Source organism: Odocoileus virginianus, chromosome 2 (assembly GCF_023699985.2).
Source record: "Odocoileus virginianus isolate 20LAN1187 ecotype Illinois chromosome 2, Ovbor_1.2, whole genome shotgun sequence".
In the NCBI taxonomy this organism is placed as follows: Eukaryota; Metazoa; Chordata; class Mammalia; order Artiodactyla; family Cervidae; genus Odocoileus; species Odocoileus virginianus.
Genome location: NC_069675.1, coordinates 53,700,979 through 53,722,976, shown reverse-complemented (window position 1 = coordinate 53,722,976; position 21,998 = coordinate 53,700,979). Strand labels below are relative to the sequence as shown.

General features: G+C 40.6%; 1 protein-coding gene across 1 annotated transcript; it reads left to right on the top strand.

Moving 5' to 3' along the window:
- Positions 1-14,142: 14,142 nt before the first annotated feature.
- On the top strand, positions 14,143-15,000 carry LOC110151824 (high mobility group nucleosome-binding domain-containing protein 3). The gene has a single exon (XM_070473377.1). The coding sequence runs from the start codon at positions 14,230-14,232 to the stop codon at positions 14,530-14,532; it is 303 nt and encodes a 100-aa protein (XP_070329478.1). The 5' UTR covers positions 14,143-14,229; the 3' UTR covers positions 14,533-15,000.
- Positions 15,001-21,998: the final 6,998 nt, after the last annotated feature.

The following is a 21,998-nucleotide window of genomic DNA, read 5'->3' as shown; positions in this document are numbered from 1 at the left end:
TGGGAAGATCCCCTGGAAAAAGCAATGGCAACCCATTCCAGTGTTCTTGCCTGGAGAATCCCATGGATAGAAAAGCCTGGTAGGCTACAGTCCATAATGTTGCAAAGAGTCAGATATGACTGAAGCAACTTAGCACGCACGCACAAAGAGAAGTCTGATCATTGCCATGACTCTTGGGAGATAACCTTAGACACTTTAGAGTTTCCTGACAGAAATGTTTCTGTAATTCATCATGGTGGTGGTGCTTTAGTCACTAAGTCATGTCCGATTCTTGCAATCCCATGGGCTGTAGCCTGCCCAGGCTCCTCTGTCCACCGGATTCTCCAGGTGAGAATACTGGAGTGGGTTGCCGTTTCCTTCTCCAGAGGATCTTCCCTACCCAGGAATCAAACCTGGGTCTCCTGCATTGCAGACAGGTTCTTTATCAGTTATGAGCTATGACGGAAGCCATGGTAGGCCCCTAAGGTCATACCAGTAATTTATGCTAGTAAAGTGACTGCCAATGGAAGGAGACCACACTAGAAGGGCCAACTTTATAATTAGAGGTCTGGGGCTTTGGGCCATATAATATCGGCCTTACATCTGGAGGGGGAGCAGGCTGCTAGAGATGAAGTTCAATGACATAGGCAACGAATCAATAATCTTGATTATGTAATGAAGTCACAATAAAACCTCTTGACACTGAAGCTTGAGTGAGCTTTCCTGGTTGGCGATACTCTGTACATACTGTCATATGTTAATGCCAGGAGGTGGTACATCCTAGGGATGATGGTAGCTTCATTTCTGGAATCTTCCCAGACCATGCCTTACATTTCTTTTTCTTCAGTTGCTTCTACCTTGTATCCTCAATATATAAAACTGTAATCATAAGTATAGGGTTTCCCTGAGTTCTGTGAGTCATTTTAGTGAATTATCAAACTTGAAGGTGATTTACAGACAGTTTCTAACTTCCAGTTATGAATTGAGGGCAGTCTTGTGAGACTATTCCCTTCTGAATTTGCAGTCCATCTAACTCTGGGTCCTCTCCGAAAATAAAATGTGAACATCCTGACACCTCTTATCTCAATACTTTAGCACTCATCTCTTGCAAGGAAGACTCTCCTCCATAACTGCAATAATAATTTTTTAATTACCTAACATACAATCTATATTCAATCATCCCAGTTGTGCCACAAAGGTAGCACATAGCTCTAAATAATTTAGAGCTATTCTCAAATGTTTTCAAGATGCTAATATTCATTATAAAAATGATGCTAAGAAGTAACATTATGCCTTCTATTTTTTTAAAATTCTCTGTCTTTTATGAAGGAAAACTTTTGGAGAAAAGATATGTGGAAAACAGACACCAAAAGTTTTCAGTTTGAAGCATAATTATGAGGAAAGAATCATTTTGAGATTTTTTCCCATCAAAGCAACTGACCATAGATGGGTTGTGGATGAAGGAGCTGCTTTTGAAGGCAGAAAAAACAGCAATGAAGGAAAACCACTGAATCATGGTTTAAGCTTTTTTTTAATTAAAATTAATTAATTTTTTGAAGATTTACCACTTTTTTAAATTGAAGTATAGTTAATTTACAATGTTGTGCAAGTTTCAGGTGTATAGCAAGTGATACCACTTTATATATAATATATATATTTATATATTGAAATAATATATATATTCTTTTTCAGATTATTTTCCCTTATATGTTATCATAAAATATAGAGTATATCTCCCATGTGCTATACAGTAGGTCCTTGTTGGTTATATATTTTATATATAGTAGTATGTATTAATACATGCTAATCCTAAACTCCTAATTTTAAATACTTAAATGAGCATTGTCTCAACTTGTGATAAAGCATTTATTTTTAAATAGTATGTTTTACTGTAGAAGGCATAGTACAGGATAGTGAAGTTTAAAATATAGATTTGTCGTCCTAATATTATAGAAAGACTAGCATCATCTAAAAGGAAGAATTGCAGGATCTGAGTGTTTCTTCCCTTCACCTGACTTACCTTAGATTCCTGCTTCTCACTTAACCATTTTATGCAACAAATTTTATTGAGCCCGTTCCATGTGCTAGACATCTGTCAGGCATCAGAATTGTGATGGTAAGAACACAGACAAGGTTCTTCTTGAAAATCACATTAAAGTAAGGGGGAAACATACTGTATAGGTAATTGTAACTGTAAATAGTTGTTTGAAAGAGAAATGGATGTTTTTGTGGTTTAGTCGCTAAGTCATGTCTGACTCTTATGACCCCATGGACTGTAGCCCACCAGGCTCCTCTGTTCATGGGATTCTCTAGGCAGGAATATCGAAGTGGGTTGCTGCCTCCTTCTCCAGGGGATCTTTCCCACATATGAATCAAACCTAGGTTTCCTACATTGCAGGCAGATTCTTTACCGACAGCATCGAGGGAATCAGCATAGATGATTTTAACCAGGATCTTAATGAGGATCATAGATAGGCTTCCCAAGGAAGCAGCCTGTAAGATGAATCCCAAAATTTAAGATTCACCTGGGTAAGGGAGGAGAGGTAAGAAATAGGAAAAAAGAAGAGGAAACAGCATATGAGATAAACACAGGAGGAAATAATCCTTCCATATTGGGGGGTGGGGTTGAAATGATAAACTGGTTCTTTGTTCCTTAAGTTTCTCTGTTTCTCCTTTGTCAATTTGCAACTTCTTAATGAATGCAGTCATGAAATTAAAAGGCGCTTACTCCTTGGAAGGAAAGTTATGACCAACCTAGATAGCATATTAAAAAGCAGAGACATTACTTTGCCAACAAAGGTTCATCTAGTCAAGCCTATGGTTTTTCCAGTGGTCATGTATGGATGTGAGAGTTGGACTGTAAAGAAAGCCAAGCGCCGAAGAATTGATGCTTTTGAACTTTGATGTTGGCAAAGACTCTTGAAAGTCCCTTGGACTGCAAAGAGATCCAACCAGTCCATCGTAAAGGAGATCAGCCCTGGGTGTTCATTGGAAGGACTGATGCTGAAGCTGAAACTCCAATGCTTTGACCACCTCATGCAAAGAGTTGATTCATTGGAAAAGGCCGTGATGCTGGGAGGGATTAGGGGCAGGAGGAGAAGGGTTCAATAGAGAATGAGATGGTTGGATGGTATCACCGACTCTATGGTCATGAGTTTGAGTAAACTCCGGGAATTGGTGATGGACAGGGAGGCGTGCTGTGATTCATGGGGTCGCAAAGAGTCAGACACAACTGAACTACTGAACTGAACTGAACTGAACTGAATACCTCCCTTATCTTTACATACTTTCAAATCAACTTTTTTGTTTGTGAAATCTTAAGCAATTGATAAGATCAGAAAGCAAGGTCTGATAGAGGAAAGGCTGGGTTTGCCTTGGAACCCCTGGGACTTCACCTTAACTCCAGATCTGCTGCCCACTCTCAGCTCAGCTGCTTCTGTCCTTCTTCACTTTGAAGAATGTCTCATGGCTCTGGGCCATCTTCTGTGTGGACTTGGAGACCACTTTTGTTTCTCTTCCTAAGAACTTCATCTTCAACTTAACACCATCTCTCCTGGGCTCCATCAGTCTCATTTCTATTTTGCAGGGGGAAGGTTTCATCTTGTGCATACCATAAACAATTTTTTGGTGCAGCATTTGATCCGACTCTGTAAAATCCTCCTTCGGATGCTAATCATATACATATAGACACAAATAATTGACTTGGCTTTCACTATGCTTTTTGGCTCTTACTTCATTGGGCTAGTTGGATTTAGGCACAGGCCCCTGTTTGTATAAATTCACTTTCAGGATATTTGTACAGCTTCCCAGATAGGCTCTGAGAAGGAAAGGAAGTAGTCCTAGCATAGTAAATACATAAAAAGACAATCATGTGCATTCATGGAGCTCATTCCAAGCGAAAAATCCTGTTAATTCTAGCAACAAACTGCAGACCTTTAAAACACATGCTCCATAATAGGAGGAACTTCATTGATTTTGTTCACTGCCGTCTCTTGCAAAAGTAGTGGTGCCCATTACATTGTAGAAGTTTAATGATTTTTTGTTGAATACATGGATAAATAACTAGCAATAGTAGAATTATAGATAATCTGTAAAGAAACTGATTGACAAACTTCATAGGGTTTGTCTCCCTAAATAGATGTATAGACAGAAGTATATATTATTATTTATTTATAATGAGTCTGTGAGCTCCATCTTCCCAGGATGGGTCAGGGGGCCCAGATCCTTCCAGGAAGGGCTACTCTGGGGGCTGGTTCAAGGATGAGCTTTAGCTTTGGGATGGTTCATTTGATGTCAGATTCAAGCTGTTTGAATCTGATGCTAGATTCACCAGTGGAAACAAAATTTCTGTGTCTTATGTTTTCTGTTCCTCTGGTTTATGTCCTTGAAACTTGCTGTAAAAATGACCAATGATTGTAACAAATTGCTAAATGACTTTTTGGTGTGGGGTAGACACAACTGGATTGGTTGGCCCCAGCCCCCAAAGACTTTTCTAAGGTGCTGGGCTTTATTCTCTGTCCCTTCTCTCTCCAATTTAGGGTAGCAGGAACCACACTCCAAAACTCAGGGACTCACTCAAGGCAAACTTCAAAGTATTTCAGAGTCCAAGGAAGCCACCAATCCTAATCCATTTCTTGACACCTGCTGTCCAGTGCCTAATGCAGCTGCCTCTTACAACTCATCATTATGCTAAACACTTGATTATTTTATGAAGGTAATGGCAATTTTCTCCAAATTTCGATTTCTCTGAAAGAAGATGCTGATATTATGTAAAGAACCCTGGACTGAGAAATATTAACTCATAACCTGAATACCAGCTTTGTGCTTCTTAGATACCTCTCCTTTTCACTGTTTGATTGAATATATGGTCATGATGATTTCTAATGTTTCTCTGGCCCTTATATCCTGGCCCCTAGGAAGATTCAGACCAAATACTCAGCTCTTTTTATTGGTAGAAAAAATGAATCCATCATTTCATTGATGTTGTTTAATTTGCCTTCTGTCATGAGTCCCTTTTATTCTCTATAATTTACAGCTGAGCCTCTGTGTGAGACATTGTATATTATTCTCCCTACCCCCCCCCCCCATCTGCCATAGCATCACAGATCCTCAGAAATCAGCTTCAGTGGCTTTCTTTCCCCTATTAATACTTCTAGTACCAGCAGTGGGTTACCATTCTAAAGGAAGTAAGTGAAGAGCAACTAAAGAGCCTCTTGTTAAGGGTGAAAGAGGATAGTGAAAAAGCTGGCCCAAAACTCAACAATACATATACACTACCATATGTAAAATAGGTAGCCAGTGAGAATTTGCTTATGACTCAGCAAACTCAAGCCAGGGCTCTGTGACAACCTAGGTGAGTGGAATGGGGAGGAGGTGGCAGGGAGGTTCAAGAGGAAGGGGACATATGTATACCTATGACTGATTCATGTTGCTGTATGGCAGAAACCAACACAATATTGTAAAGTAATTATCCTCCAATTAAAAATAAATAAATTTAAAAAACTAAGATCATGACACTGGTCCCGTCACTTCATGGCACATAGAAGGGGAAAAGCAGAAGTCATGACATATTTTATTTTCTTGGGATCCAAAGTCACTGTGGACAGTGACTACAGCTGTGAAATTAAAAGACACTTGCTCCTTGGAAGAAAACTTATAACAGACCTTGACAGTGTCTTAAAAAGCAAGGATGTCACTTTGTTGACAAAGATCCATATAGTCAAAGCTATGGCTTTTCCAATAGTCATCTATGGATGTGAGAATTGGACCATAAAGAAGGCTGAGTGCCAAATAATTGATGCTTTTGAACTGTGGTGTTGGAGAAGACTCTTGAGAGTCCCTTGGAAAGTGAGGAGATCAAACCAGTCAATTCTAAAGGAAATCAATCCTGAATATTCATTGGAGGGACTTATGCTGAGGCTGAAGTTCCAGTTCTTTGGCCACCTGATGTGAAGAGCTGATGCATTAGAGAAGACCCTGACAATGGGAAAGATTGAAGACAGGAAAAGAAGGGAACAACAGAGGATGAGATGGTTGGATGGCATCACCGACTCAATGGACATGAGTTTGAGCAAGCTCTGGGAGATGGTGAAGGACAGGGAAGCCTGGCACAGAGTCAGACATGACGAAGCCATTGAGCAACAACAGCAGGGAATGGTGTGCTGGTTAGAGCCTATTTATGCCTTCCTATTGAGCAGGCAGATTTTAAATGGTCTAAAGAAACCCTGAAAAAGCAAATGCCTTCCTAGGGTCTGTCTCCATGTGGACCTTCAGCACATTCTCCAAAATGAGGACCTAGACTGCCTGTTCTGGTTCTCTTATATCACTCTTTGACATAGGCATGTGGGAAACCACCTGCTCCACTGTAGACTCACAAATATCCTACCCCTGGCCCATCATTACTGAGATTTACTTGCAGAAGACTTTGTCAGCAGGGGTGCCAACATCAGAAATACCATGGATATTTTAAGCTTAATTTATGCAGAGACTTGGACTCGGAGTTAGGGGGCTTGAAGTCTAGCCAAAATTGCCTTTACTCTTGAGCAAGGCATGCATCTTCTCTGGAGTCATGTTGGGTGGGCCTTGTCTGAAAGCCCTATTGAAGGGGTCGCTGGTACATTGACATCTGGTTTATGAAGTCCATTCTACCTCCAGGCCTGCAGGTTCACATTTTGACAATCTGTAAATAGAATTCACCTTACATCCATGTTTTATTAATATTTGGCATGCTCAGTGTCTGGCTTTGCATTGAATTCAGATATCTAACATGTGCGTTCCAACACCACAAGCAATTCTGTGACACCAGTTGGGTGTCCTACAATTTAACTTAATTCTGACAATATCTACCCAGAGATAGTATCAGATTCCACAAGTTAAGGGTTCAACCTACAAGCCTTTCTCCCACCTTGACTTCATCAGAGGCCAATCACAAGTCCAGGTTGTGATCAATGACTATAAATCTGAGGTTCCCATTACCTTCTCCTCGGGTTCAGTTAACTTGCAAGAGCTGCTCACAGAACTCAACAAAACATTTATATACTAGGTTACTGGCTTTTAGAAAAGTAGCTCAAGAAGAGCCAAATAGAATAGATGCAGAAGGCGAAGTGTATGAAAAGAAGTACAAAACTTCCATGCTCTCTCTAAGCATACACTCTCCTAGCACCTCCACAAGTTCATCAACTCAAAAAACCTTTGAACCCCATCCTTTTGGGCCTTCATTACCTAGCTAAAACTAGTTATCACTGGCCCTTATGATTGAAAATCTCCAGCCCCTCTCCATTCCTCAAAGTCAGAAAGTGAAGCTGAAAGTTCCAACCCTCCAATCACAGGGACTTTCCAAAAGTCACTTCATTAACATAAATTCACATGTGGTTAGAAGGTGCTTGTTATGAACAACCAAAGACTTCTTAAACCTTTTGTTCTTATCACTTAGAAAATCTGAAGGTTTTTAAGAGCTCTGTGCCAGAAAAGATCAAATATATATTTCTTATTATAAACCCAATATTACAGGATGCCTCAGCCAAGCTTGACATTCTGCCCCCACAGTCCCTACCATTCCATTTTGTCATCTACCTGACCCAGTTCACGTATACTTGACCCTGGAAGCATTTGAATTTTTGGCTTCAGGTCCAATCTGTGTAGATATTGCCCCTTGGGTTTTATGAAAACAAATACAATCATGTAAGACTCATTTTCCAAATGAAAATGGGTTTATTGGGGGAAAATTGTTTACTCTGAGATCAAAGAATTGTGTCTGTGTTGCTGTGGTTAAAATCAGGCAATTCCTACAACCTCTGCTCACTGCCATCTGTTTTATTAAAACAAACCAACAGCTCAGCTCAGCTCTTCTCTGCAAAGTCACCCAAGCCCCAGATGTCAATTTCTGGGATGTGGTCAGTATGAAAAGTGTCGAGATTTACATAATTGCATTGTATAATACCTGCAGCTCTGAAGCAGGCTGCAGCTAGTTCTTATTCATGCTCTGTTATGGGTCTATGATTCAAAAGAGCCTACTGTGTCTACTGCAGGGCCCCACTATTTGCCTGGAAGCAAGTGAATACAGCATGGGTCAGGGAGAGCATGATGGGATGAAGGGGGTGCTCACAGGGCAAGGGCCATTATGGTAGATTGTCTCCAAGATGGCCCCTCAGATGCCCAGCTCCTGGTGTTGTCACCCAAGTATGATCCCCAACCCTTTAACAACAAGCTGGATTTAGTAGCGTACTAGTATACAGTAGAAGTGATAGAATGGCACTTCAGTGACTAAGTTTAGGCCCTCCCTTGCTCTCGCTGAAATCTTTTGTTCTGGAGGAAACCAGCTGCCATATTGAGATCAAGTGCATGTTGAAGCCCACAGACAAAGATCTGACAAAAATTTGAGGTCTGCAACAGTCCTGCCCACAGCCGCAAGAGTCGGCTTGGAAGTAGAAACCCTGCCACTTCGGCCTGAGTTGACTGCAGCTCTGGCCACAGTGCAGCAAAGAAAAATGGGGGCAGGTGGAACACATCAGCTTTAAGACAATGTATATTATAACGCTTGTCATTAGTGCCATTGTCATAGGAGCACATTCTTACTTGGTTATTCTGGACGCACAGATTCTAGGACTGTGACTTGGGGCAATTTACTTAACTCATCTGTCCCGATTTCCCAATCTGTAAATGAAGGTTCATAAAGTCCTTCATGTGTCTGATGTATTCTCTAAATTAACGTATCCAGAAATAGAAGTCTAAGGGATGATATGCCCCTGGGTTTGTCCTGGTCAAAGGTGGGGAGTCAATCTGTCCACAGTGTGGGAATATTTACTGAAGTTAATGAGAATTGAGTACTGAATATACTGAGGAACACATGGGATTTTTATGTATTTATGCAAACAAAAAAGAGATGTCCAGGGAAAGGCTGATGTTTGTTTTCTCTCACTGGTGCATGTTAATGATCTAAATAAGATTTGCAAATTGGTCTGTATCTACATTCCAAGGTTAATACTGTAATTTGATGAGCCTTCAAACAGCTTGACCTGGATTACTGTTCTGGCAAGCTGCCAGGAAGCCCAAATCAGCTTGCCACTGTCTAGTAATTTCATACATGATGGTGGACATTGGTTACCCAAAGGACATTCTAATCAAGGGAAAGGGGGGGGGGGGGGGAAAGAGCCAATATTTTTTAGTTATGCCCCAGATTTTAACTTTAAGTCCATTTTTCCAAACTCTCTTAGGGCAAAGATGATGTCTGCCTTTACTGATAACTTCTATAAACAGAGATAACACCCCTGATCATTTTACTGTGAGAGTGAAGTCTGACTCTTTGCAACCCCATGGACTGTAGCCTACCAGGCTCCTCTTCCATGGGATTTTCCAGACAAGAGTACTGGAGTGGGTTGCCATTTCCTTCTCCAGGGGATCTTCCCAACCTAGGGATCGACCCTGGGGTTATTTTACTACTTGTTTTGTTTTGTTTGTTTGTTTGTTTCTTGAAGGAAAAGAAGATCATGTGTGTTTATCATAGAGTTTAGGACTAGGCTTGACAAAGAGTTTGTTATCTGTCATCAATTTTTAATTAGGTGTCCTCTGTAAGAAAGAGCACATTTTTAGTTTGTGGTTTTTGGGGGGCACTGGGACAAAGAAATGGAAGTTTCAGAGAAGAGCTCTTGGTTTAGCTTGAAGAGAAAATTCCTATATTATAATTGACTGACTTGCTACTCCAGACTTCATTAAAACATATCAGGCAGTTGCTGGATGACTGCTTGTTGTGAGTGCCTAAAAGAAACATCTCAAGGTTCATTTGGGGACCACAAAGGCACCTCCCAAACCAGAGACTGGGTAGCCTTATCACTCTTTGCAGGGCAGAAAGTAAACTGTACTTAGCTAGTTCTATTACCTGAATATCAATGCCTATACCTGAAAAAAGAAGGCCAGTGGACAAATCCATTTGGAGTTCTAAAGACAAAATTATTAACACAGATTAAATAAAATTTCCTACTTTTATTGAAGTGAATAGTGCCCATAAATGGAAAATTCTTTGAAGTCTTGCAATTAGTAGAAAGAGTTAACAGCCTAGAAGGGAAATATGCTGGGATGGGTAAAGAAGACCAGTGACTCCAAAACAGCAGTCCATGGTTTGGCTAATATAGAATCACTCTAGCATAATCCTATGTCCCTACCAGGACCTAAGAAAAAGACATTGGAATTTATATGACAAATAAGCTTTCCAAGTGATTTCATATATACCAGTTTAGGAAACTCTTTATTAGATGATCTCAAATTTTTCCTTAAGCTTTTAAAACTAAGATAATGTTAAGTAGAAAAAAAACTATATTTTATGTTAGCTGAATTTCACTCTAAAATCTCAGTTTAAAATGCAATTCTCTATTATCAGTGCATTAAATTCAGCTAAGCTTCATCATTCATAATAAAGATGACTTTCATTCAGGGCTTTGCTAGTTGTTTACAGATATTTGCCATACCTCAGAACCGACTACATACTTTGACAAACAACTCAGACTTTCCAACTCTAAATTTACTAAGTGGAAGGTAAATGATAGAAGACATATTATTGGAACATCTAAGATGATACAAATAAAAATTGGCTTTCCCCTTATTTTTCAGATACTGAGCAAAAATGAAACAAATAAGGGAACTATAGCCTCGTACGTTTATGACTGAGGCATGTACATTGGGCCATGGTACAAGGATAGGGTAGAGAAGGGCATGGCAACCCATTCCAGTATCCTTGTCCGGTGAGTCCCATGGGCATAGGAGCCTGGTGGCTATAATCCACAGGGTCCCAAAGAGTCGGATACAACTGAAGCAACTTAGCACGCATGCACAAGAGTAGGGTGGGATCACAACTAGGGAAGTAGCAGTGTGGTCAGAAAAAAGAGAGTTAGGTATTGAAACAGCGGGAATGTAGCAGGACAAGAGAGATGGGAAGACTAATCTTGGAAAGGGGGAGCTCCAGGAAGAGGTTGGAACAGTTTGGCAAAATCTGGAATCTGTAAAGAAATTTAACTCGTGGTGTCTTATACATGAGCATATTTAAATCCTCTGTTGCTTAAAACCAGACTTATATAAATATCATGGGACTTGACAGTTGATAATGTCCACATAATTGAATGAAGATTGTTACTTAGTTTCATTCCACACTCTACCAAGAGTCTGGAACATAACACTGCTCAAAATCAAGAGCAAATTAATTTTCCCGACAAGCCTGTTGTGTTAGCTGAAAAGGAAGACTCTGGAGACAAAGTGCTGAGTTCAAAATATTGTTGCTTTAAATCCTCTCTACATGATTACCATAAATTGTAAAATGAAGATAATACAGTTATCTAACAGAGCTATTATGTGCATTAATTAAGTAAATACATAGCAGGTGCCTAGACAAGCAATCGCCACATCAGCATTTTGCACTATTACAGAGTTGGTGTTGTGAAGGAGGATAAATCAGGTGAGTGATGGAGGCGAGGTGCTGTGACACTCTATGTCCGGTAGTTCCAGGTTCTGGGGGAAGAAGAGACATCTCATTAATTATGTGAGGCTCTTTCCAATCACTTCACCCTCCTCTCTAACTAATAAATATAAACACTTCTCTGCCTTCAATGGCAAGTCATTGACAAGCTTTAAGTAAATGTATAATTCAGTCCTTTTTCCAAGTGAAAGGATGTCCTTTATGTTTGTAACCCTGGTGCCTGACTTATAGCAGACCGCCACTAATGACTATGACTATGAAATGAATGAATGGAAGCATGATGAGCGTCTATGATTAAATCAGATTATTATACCAGCATCAAAGAAGAAAAATTATGAATTTTTATTTAACTCCCTATGTGTGCTATATTTCAATTTTACGCATTAAGACACACTTGACCTGAAAGCAATAGTGAAACAAGTCGTTAAAGATTTCATTCAGTATTTGCTCAGGAAAACATCTCTGTCAGAGTTCCCCTAGGGAGTAATTAAGTTGATACTCTATATGTTATCGTAGAAGGAGCATGGGGCCCCCAGTCAACAACCTGGGTTCTAGAAATGCTGTGTCATTGCCTAGCTCTTCAGCTCTGAGCAAGAAGTCAGCCTCTCTAAGCTCCAGTTTCCCCACTGGTAAAATAGGGATCATAATAGTAATAATACTCAGTAGTTTTTAAAAGTTTAAGGATAAAATTATTTATAATACTTAACACATAGTGCTTGGCACAGAATGTGTGCTCAAAAAATTAATTGATATAATATTATTTTTCCTAATCATCACCTTTTAAAATTATATCAATCATATGAAAAGCACACAAACTACAAAAAGAAAAAGAGAGGCACTTATGAGAAAGGGGAAATTTTAAACAATGGATAACTGATAACATCAGGAGTTTCTGTTCATGTTTTAAGATGTAGTGCTGATACAATATTTAAATCTTTATGGAAAAGCCCCAATTTGATAGAAATACAAACTGACATATTTATAATGCAATAACTGTGATCTACTTCAAAATAATCTGGACTGATGGCAACAGGGTCCAAAGATAACACAAGATTGACCATAAAGTGGCAAGTGGTTATTTTAGCAACTCAGACATGGATATTCACTTCACTACCCTCTTTACTTTTATATCTGTTTGAAAACTTCCATAATAAAAGTTAAAAAATAATTAATGTTACACACGTATATATGAAAACAATGATAATATTCTGAAGCTTCTGGTTCCTAATCACCCCTGTTCTCCCAGCCCTCACTTTTCTCTGCCGGTTCCTCACAAGCACTTTACTCAACCCCAGAAGACACAGTGCTCCAGCAGAAAATGATTCAAGGATAGGCTAGATTTTGTTACATTGTTTGCTTGCTGATTTGTTTTGAGAAGTTAGGGACACACAACTGCTGTTTGAATACAATTTCATCATGATTGTTGAAAATGCCTTGATAGTGGTACAAATGGCAAGCAGAACAAGGAAGAGGTGAGGAATCGTCATTAGAAAGGTTAAAAGGTGAAATTTAAATAGGGAACTGAGAAATAGGTTTTCAAAAGAAGCTGTATGGGGGAGAAAGGGAAAGATGAACCACACTCCTCAAATAACACATTAAAGAAAGCCTGTATCAAAAGGCAGAAAGAGGTTTTAGAAGATTAAAACGACAAATGACTAAGAAGGAGAGGAATGCGAATGGTTTAAATTATTCTGAACCATCCTTCCGAGGCTCTTAAGTGATATCTGTGCCAGTGTCCCCGGGCTACTGTAACAAAATACACACTGGTGGCATCAAACAACAGAAATTTACTTCCTCACACACCTGGAGGCTCTAAGTCCAAAACCAAGGTGTCAGCAGAGACATACTTCTGCTGAAACCTGTAGTGAAATACTATTTGACTTCTCACAGATTCTGGTAGTTTCCTAACAATCTTGCACTTCTTGTCTTTCAGCCACAGACAGCAATCACTGCCTTCATCATCACAAGTCTTTCCATGTGAGTCCCTGTCTTCACATGGCTGTCTTTTTATAAGGACACCAAGCATTTGGACTAGAGGCCCACACTACTTCAGTATAACTTCATCGTAACTAATTGCAACTATAATGCCTCCATTTCCAAACAAGTTCACATTTTTAAGTACTGGAGTTAGGCCCTCAATCTCTCTCTCTCTCTCTTTGGCTGTTCCGGGTCTTTGTAGTGGAATATGGGCTTTCTCTAGTTGTAGCACACAGCAGTCTCTTGCTGTGGAGCTTGAGCTCTAGAGCTCACCGTCTCTCTAACTGTGGCTTGAGGGCTTAGTTGCTCTGAGGCATGTGGGATCTTAGGTATCAAACCCTAGTACCCTGCATTGGAAAGTGAATTCTTAACCACTGGACAACCAGGGAAGTCCTTTGGGTTCTTATCTTGGTTTGTCCATTTCTTATCCATGTCACGTTGGACCATTTCCCTCAAGTTCTCTGAATCTATGGATCAAGACTACCTGTTTCATACAATTGGCAGTGTTCTTGAAGGGATAAATAAAAAGATAATGTAAAGGCACTTGGAGATCTCAGAGTCCTGGACTTGAACTCTGTATCCTGCTGTTACTGACCCTTCTATTCACGTCATTCACTAGCCCTGTGCAGACACACTAGAAATCTCAATGATCAGGAGCATTTTCTATGAGTGAAAATTTTGCCTCTAGAACGTTCTTAATAAAATATGAAACTGCGGACCTGCGCGTGAGCAGCTGCGGCGGCGGCAGCATCCAGCAGCGGTGCCAGCAGTTACAGCCCGTTGCTTTACTTTTCAGCTGCACGAATACAGTCATGCCGAAGAGAAAGTCTCCAGAAAATACAGAGGGCAAGGATGGATCCAAAGTAACTAAACAGGAGCCCACCAGACGGTCTGCCAGGTTGTCAGCGAAACCTGCTCCCCCCAAACCTGAACCTAAACCAAGAAAAACATCTGCTAAGAAAGAACCAGCAACAAAGGTTAGCAAAGGTGTTAAAGGGAAGAAGGAGGAGAAGCAGGAAGCTGGGAAGGAAGGTACCGCAGCACCGGCTGAAAATGGTGACACTCAAGCTGAAGAGGCACAGAAAACTGAATCTGTAGCTAACGAGGGAGAATGAATGGTCATGAAAATTGGGGTTGATTTTATGTACTTCTTGGGACAACTTTTAAAAGCTATTTTTACCGAGTATTTTGTAAATGCTAATTTTTTAGAACTCTACTAGTTGGCATACAAAAATATATAAGGATGGACATTTTACCTTCTCATAGTCGTGCTTTTTGGAAATTTCCATCATCCTTGAGTAAAATAAATACCGGTTTAATATTGGAAGCTGTCTGTAAAATTGATTCAGCATTCCATGCACTTGCTTTAAAAATTTAGTCCTGTGCATACTGTGGTGCTTTTACTGTGCGTATTTGGATTTTTTCATGCCGTTTTTCTAGAGCAATAATCAGTGGTGCTTTTGTACCTAGGTTTTATGTGATTTTAATGAAAGATGGATAGTTATGGCCACCTGCTGATTATTTGTGGTTTAAAATAAAAGGTTTTCCTGCCTGCAAAAAAAAAAAAAAAAAAAAATATGAAACTGCTATTTTAAAGAGAAAGAAAAGATCACTCAATAGAGGGTGTCAAGCAGTGGCAGTCCAGAAGATTTGAAGAAAGAAGTAGAAATAAGCACAATGCTGTTGAGTAAATGCCAATCTTTCTCCTCCAAGGTCTATAGTTTCAATAGAGGAAGAATGTGGGCCTCTTTGTCCACAAGGGGAAAAGCCTGGAAGTCTCCCTTTGGGCCAAGTCCAACTTCTTCATGCAAAATGGCGAATTAAGGTGAGTGGTTTGAGTTTCAAACAGTCAGTGAGCTTCAGCTTTCTTAAACAGACAAGGTAACTTGGTCCTATATTCTGATCTTTTGATTCCTTTATCTTGCCAGTTAGAGGTGTAAACAGGCAGGCTTATGACACTAACAACTCAGGTTTGTTTCTGGGCAACTCAGGGTTCTCCAGACAACTCAGCTATCTAAATAGTTAAGTCTTAAGTTTAAGAGATGGGGAACAATAATCAGATCCCCAATTCTAGAAAGTCACTTGTCCCAGGGAGCTCTGTGTTTCAGTTATTGGTACTTGCACGGCCAATAAATTAAACTAATGCATTGATACCTATTGGTCATATGTTGTCCTCTTGATCATTTAGATTTCTATAGAAAGAAGGGGTGGCTATCACTTCCCCAGTTCCTCCTAAAAATATTACTGAGTCCAAGCTCTCTCTGCTCGCCACACAATAGGCCAATGAATCCAAGAGATGAGGTGTTGAGGCAAAGAAGATACTTTAGTCAGGGAGCTGGCTGACCAAGAAGATGGCAGGCTGGTGCCTCAAAATAACCATCTTATTGGGGTCTGGATGCCAGGTTATTTTACAGAGCAGAGAAAAAGAAGCAATGAGGAGCTAAAGTCAAACAGCAGAATAGAGAGGGAGATGCAGTGGGGAAGTAAAGTGAAAGGGACTTCAGTCTTGCAAAACATCTCCAGCCTTCAGAAGGAGTGTCCTTAATCTCTTCTATTCACAGGTGGGCAGGGCAAAACTTCTCTCCTAGAGCTAAACAAAGGCAGTTTAGTCAAGTAGAGGGGCAAGGTCCTCCAGGCAAGCCATTGAGTGTGATTATAATAACAAAAACAGTGAAAAGCAAGTCAAAGAAACATTTTCCAACTTGGAGTCAGAATTGGCTTTCTCCCTGCAACATACACACCTACCTCCTCAACAACCAAAAAAATAAAATTGAGTTGAGTTATAGCAGGAATTATGGTACTGGAGAAGACTTTTGAAAGTCCCTTGGATAGTAAAGAGGTCAAATCAGTCAATCCTAAAGGAAATTAACTCTGAATATTCATTGGAAGTGTGGCTGAGAAGAAGCCATTTCTGATTCCATGTTGGAACTGTTTCTTTGATTTGCTTTTCTTTGCTTTTGTTATTATAAACATACAGAATGGCCTGCCTCAAAGAATTCTTCCCCTCTGCCTTACTGTTAAACTAATCAAAAAGCAAAAGAGTTCCAGAAAAACATCTACTTCTGCTTTATTGACTATGCCAAAGCCTTTGACTGTCTGGACCACAACAAACTGTGGAAAGTTCTTCAAGAGATGGGAATACCAGACCACCTGAACTGCCTCCTGAGAAATCTGTATTCAGGTCAGAAAGCAACAGTTAGAACTGGACATGGAACAACAGTCTGGTTCCAAATAGGGAAACAAGTACATTAAGGCTGTATATTGTCACCCTGCTTATTTAACTTATATGCAGAGTGCATCATGAGAAACACTGGGTGAATGAAGCACAAGCTGAAATCAAGATTGCCTCAGATAAATAACCTCAGATATGTTGATGACACAACCCTTATGGCAGAAAGTAAAGAAGAACTGTAGAGCCTCTTGATGAAAGTGAAAGAGGAGAGTGAAAAAGTTGGCTTAAAACTCAACATTCAGAAAACCAAGATCATGGCATCCGGTCCCATCACTTCATGGCAAATAGATGGGGAAACAATGGAAACAGTGAGAGACTTTATTTTTTGGGTCTCCAGAATCACTACAGATGGTGACTGCAGCCATGAAATTAAAAGATGTATGCTTCCTTGAAAGAAAAGTTATGATCAACCTAGACAGTATATTACAAAGCAGAGACAGTACTTTGTCAACAAAGGTCCATTTAGTCAAAGCTATGGTTTTTCCAATAGTCACATATGGATGTGAGAGTTGGACTACAGAGAAAGTTGAGCACCAAAGAATTGATGCTTTTGAACTGTGGTGTTGGAGAAGACTCTTGAGAGTCCCTTGGACTGCAAGGAGATACGACCAGTCCATCCTAAAGAGAATCAGTCCTGAATATTCACTGAAAGGACTGATGCTGAAGCTGAAACTTCAATACTTTGGCCACCTGATGCGAAGAACTGTTTCATTGGAAAAGACCCTGATGCTGGGAAAGATTGAGGGCAAGAGGAGAAGGGGGCAAAAGAGGATGAGATGGATGGATGGCGTCATCGATGAGTTTGAGCAAAGTATGGAAGATAGGGAAGAACAGGGAAGCATGGTATGTTGCAGTCCATGGGGTCACAAAGAGTTAGACACAACTTAGCGACTGAATAATGAACAACAACAGAAGGAAAGCTCAAGATCACAGACCTCAAGTTAATTAGGGTCAGATCCCAGCTTGAGAAGGAATCAATAGAAACAACAAGTTATGAGGTGGCCAGGAAAAGGATCTGAGGTGGGTCAGCTCTGGTGTAGCATGTTAACTTTCAAGAAGCAGCAATCCCACCAGCTAGCAATTTCTAAGGCACACAGAGCTAGAGATTCTTTTATTGCCAGAATGCCCAGGAACCTGAAGGAGATGGGTTGTGAGACAAGAATAAGTTGAAAGGCCAGGGTGTGAGGTGGAGGAGGAAGAGCACAGAGGCAGGCCTGGGAGCAGGCTGCGTGGATTGCCTACTTGCAGTATCAATATCTCCCACCCACTGATTGTCAGGGTAACACAGTGAGGTCAGCTGCAGCCAGGGCTGTGGTGAGGAGCTAGGAAGAAACATGCAGAGTGCATGAAAGCACCAAAATGCTCTGGGAACAGACCGGATGATGGTCTGGGCCCCAGTTTACGCAGGTAGGCAGGAGGTTCAAAACATTTATTTGGTCAGGTTTGAGACAAAAATGATGATCAAGTTAGAGTTAGATATATTTTGCAAAGTGTGAAAGTAAAGATAAAAATGAGGAGATGACACTTAGCAAGCTCTCCATTTGTCAATATTCATGTGGGTTTTCCCACTTCGTCATTCTCTCCTTATTAAAGTCCCCCCCAAATAAACCAGAGAATAAGACAAGTCTCTCTTCCTCTTGGAGCTGGCCTCATGGCCATGAATGTTGCCTGGAAAGTCTTCTGAGTGCAACTGTTGCTAAGTCTGGCAACCAAGGAAAATATCGCCCACTTTCTCTCATTCCTCGCAGCTCCAGGAAACGTTCTCCCATGGTCTGTCTCCCACTCAGAGGCCCCTCCTTGCCTCCTCCCTCTGCAATATGAAGCCAATCTGTCAGCAGTCTGGGCAGGGCCACAACACAAGAGCCATTTGGCAAAAAAGTGGGTGTTATCTTCAAGCAAAGCAAATTCTTCTGTCTCTGCTGGGTATCAGTCTAAAATTATTCCAGAAGTGTCTGAAGAAACCTGGGTTTTCTCTCTGTCTTGGTTACTGGGGGGGGGGGGGGGGGGGGGGGGGGGGTGTTTGTTTGTTTGTTTTTCTTAGTCATTTGGAACTATTGAACTGAGAAAAGTTGCTAAATAGAAATAAAGACTAGAGCTATGATGAGATATTTTTGAAGTGATATAAGATGATCCCAGAGTCATAAGACTATTAAGGACTTTTGTAACTGCTTTTTGGTGTTGCTGTTTTTATTGCCTCTGTAAGATCCCAGAAAGTTTGTCTCCAGAGTCTCACATTTCAGAGTCTAGTCTAAAGGAATTTCTGTTGCCCTGAGTGGTTTGAGTCAAAGATAGTGGGTTCAGTTTCACCATGGGTTACATTCAGTCAGTTCAGTTTAGTTGCTTAGCCTTATCTGACTCTTTGTGACCCCATGGACTGCAGCATGCCAGGCTTCCCTGTCCATCGCCAACTCCCAGAGCTTGCTTAAACTCATGTCTATTGAGTCAGTGATGCCATCCAACCATCTCATCCTCTGTCATCACCCTCTCCTCCTGCCTTCAATCTTTCCCAGAATCAGGGTCTTTTCTGATGAGTCAGTTCTTCACATCGGGTGGCAGAAGTATTAGAGCTTCATCTTCAGCATCAGTCTTTCCAATGAATATTCAGGACTGATTTCCTTTAGGATTGACTGGTTTGATCTCCTTTCAGTCCAAGGGTCTCTGAAGAGTCTTCTCCAACACTGCATTTTAAAAGCATCAATTCTTTGGCACTCAGCTTTCTTTTTGAGAAAAGAGTGGTTAGTTAAATATCTAGACTTTTATCAGTATAAAGAGGAAATTGGCAGGAAAGACCTTAATCTAACCTGTTGTATATCCTGACATAGAGGCTCGGGAGATGCTACCAATTAGGAAGTTCTCTGTCACCCTTCCACCACTGTACAATAGTTGTACTTCAAGGCATTCAGGGCTGTCTATTCCTCATTTATACTCCTAATCCCACAAACACATTTTAGTTTTCATCTACCTCAGAAATAAACTCTCAGTAACACATCAAGGAGTAAAAGAGTGACAGGATGGCATTCATTGCCCAGTAAGATTTGAGGTCAAAGGGAAACATTCGTATATTCATCACACATTAGGAGCCAAGTTTAGTAATAGCTACAGTGGTAACCATGAAGCTTGTATCACTTGTTCTTCAGTCGTTAAATTGTTCCCAACTCTTAGCGACAAGTAGCAAGCCTGGAGAACAGGCAAGAATACTGGAGTGGATAGCCATTCCCTTCTCCAGGGGATCTTCCCAACCCAGAGATTGAACTTGGGTCTCCTGCATTGCAGGCAGATTCCTCATCATCTGAGCCACCAGGAAAGCCCTTGTATCACTTATTAAGATGCAAAGTTATTGTATTAGTCTGCATAACTGCCATAACAGGGTCAGTTCAGTTGCTCAGTCATGTCCGACTCTTTGCGACCCCATGGACTGCAGTACACTAGGCCTCCCGGTCTATCACCAATTCCCAGAGCTTACTCAAATTCATGTCCATTGAGTCAGTGTTGCCATCCAACCATCTTATCCTCTGTGCATACCACAGACCATATAATAGACAAAGCAACAGATATTCATTTTCCCGTATTTTTGGAGGCTGAAAGTCCAAGGTAATGATACCAGCAGAGGCCTCTGGTGAATCCTCTTTCCTGGGTTTAAAGATGATACCTTCTTGTGTCTTCACATGGCCTTTTCTCTGTGCATGTAATTGAAGAGAGATTTTAGGTGTCTCTCATTTTCTTAAAAGGACACCAATCCTATTGAATTGGGACCTCACCCTTTTGAGCTTATTTCCTAGAGAAGGAAATGGCAAACCACTCCAGTATGCTTGCCTGGAAAATCCCATGGACAGAGGAGCCTGGTGGGCTATAGTCCATGGGATCACAAAGAGTCAGGCACAACTGAATGGCTAACACTTTCACTTTCAACTTTATTTATGTCATTTAATGCCTTATCTGCAATATGGTCACATCAGGGGGTTAAGGCTTTAGTTTATGAATTTTGAGGGACCCAACCTAGTCCATAATACTCTGAATCTGGCCTACAAAATTCATGTTTTTCTGGCATACAAACTATCAATACATTCTCTCTTTCTCAATAGCCCCAAATGTCTTTACTCATTCCTTCATTGATCCCAAATTCAAAGTCTCATCTAAACCAGGTATGGGTGAGACTCAAGTTATGGTTTGTCATGAGGCAAAACTCTTCTCCAGCTGTGAACCTTTGAAGCCAAACAAATTATGTGTTTCCCAAATACAATGGTAGAACAGGCATAGAATAGATATTCCCATTCCAAAAAGACAAAAGAGGTGATGGATCCCAAGAAAGTCTAAAACCTAGCAATACAAATTCCTTTCCATCATAAGACTTGAGAATAACTTCATTTGGCTCAATGCTCTATCCTCTGGGTTCATGGAGGTAGCAGCATTACCCTCACGGCTATAAGTATAAGCCCAGCCTCCTTTACTATGCAGGGATCCTGCCTCCAGGCTATGCAGGAAAGTTTTGTCCCTGAGTCACTGGGCTCTCTGAACCCAGAAAGGAAAACAGCCTTGCTCCCTGGGCTTGTGGTAGGAGTGACAGTCTTGATGATCTCTGAGTCACTTCTAGGTCACATTTCTTTTTTCTTGAAGGATAGCACATGTTCAAAGCCAGATAGCTCTGTTGTCCCAGCCTGTAGAATTTGAGAAGTCTTTTAGACTTCATTTCTTACATCCCATTTTCTGTTTTCCTTAGTCCCAGTTAACAGTGTTTCTGCTGGTATAATCACATCTGTATTAGTTGCTTCAGCTGAAATGGCTAATTAACTCTGAGGGCAATCTCTTTATAGAGTAGTGGTTCTTATTCGCTGCAACCTTGGTGTTCTCATCAGAGCACACTTTCTCTTTTTTGCAATATAGGTAAGATAAGAATTTTCCAACTCTTCAAGATCTGGTCCCTTTTGGCAAAATTAGTTTATCCCTTTTTCCTACATTTTATTGTAAGCAGTAAAGGGAAACCAGGCCATACCTTCAACACTACTTAGAAATTTCCTCTGATAAATATCCAAGGTCATCACTCATATGTCCTATCTTCCGTTAAACACTAGAACATAATTCCAAAAATTCTTTGCCTCTTTAAAATAGGGATTATCTTTCCCCAGTTTCCAAGAAATGTTCATCATTTTCATCTGAGATCTCACCTGAAGCACTTTTCATTTCACATTTTTACCGATATTCTGTTCTTGATGACATATGTATTCTCTCGGATGATAGAGGCTGTCTCTATAGCTCACCTCTTTTCTTTCTGAGCTCTCACCAGATTCACCTTCAACTTCCATGTTTCTACCAAGAGTCCCTTCAGATCTAAGCTTTTTCTAACAGGCCCCC

What these genes read in the sequence shown, in the direction of transcription:
- LOC110151824 (XM_070473377.1), top strand. Translation starts at nt 14,230, where the DNA reads ATGCCGAAGAGAAAGTCTCCAGAAAATACAGAGGGCAAGGATGGATCC.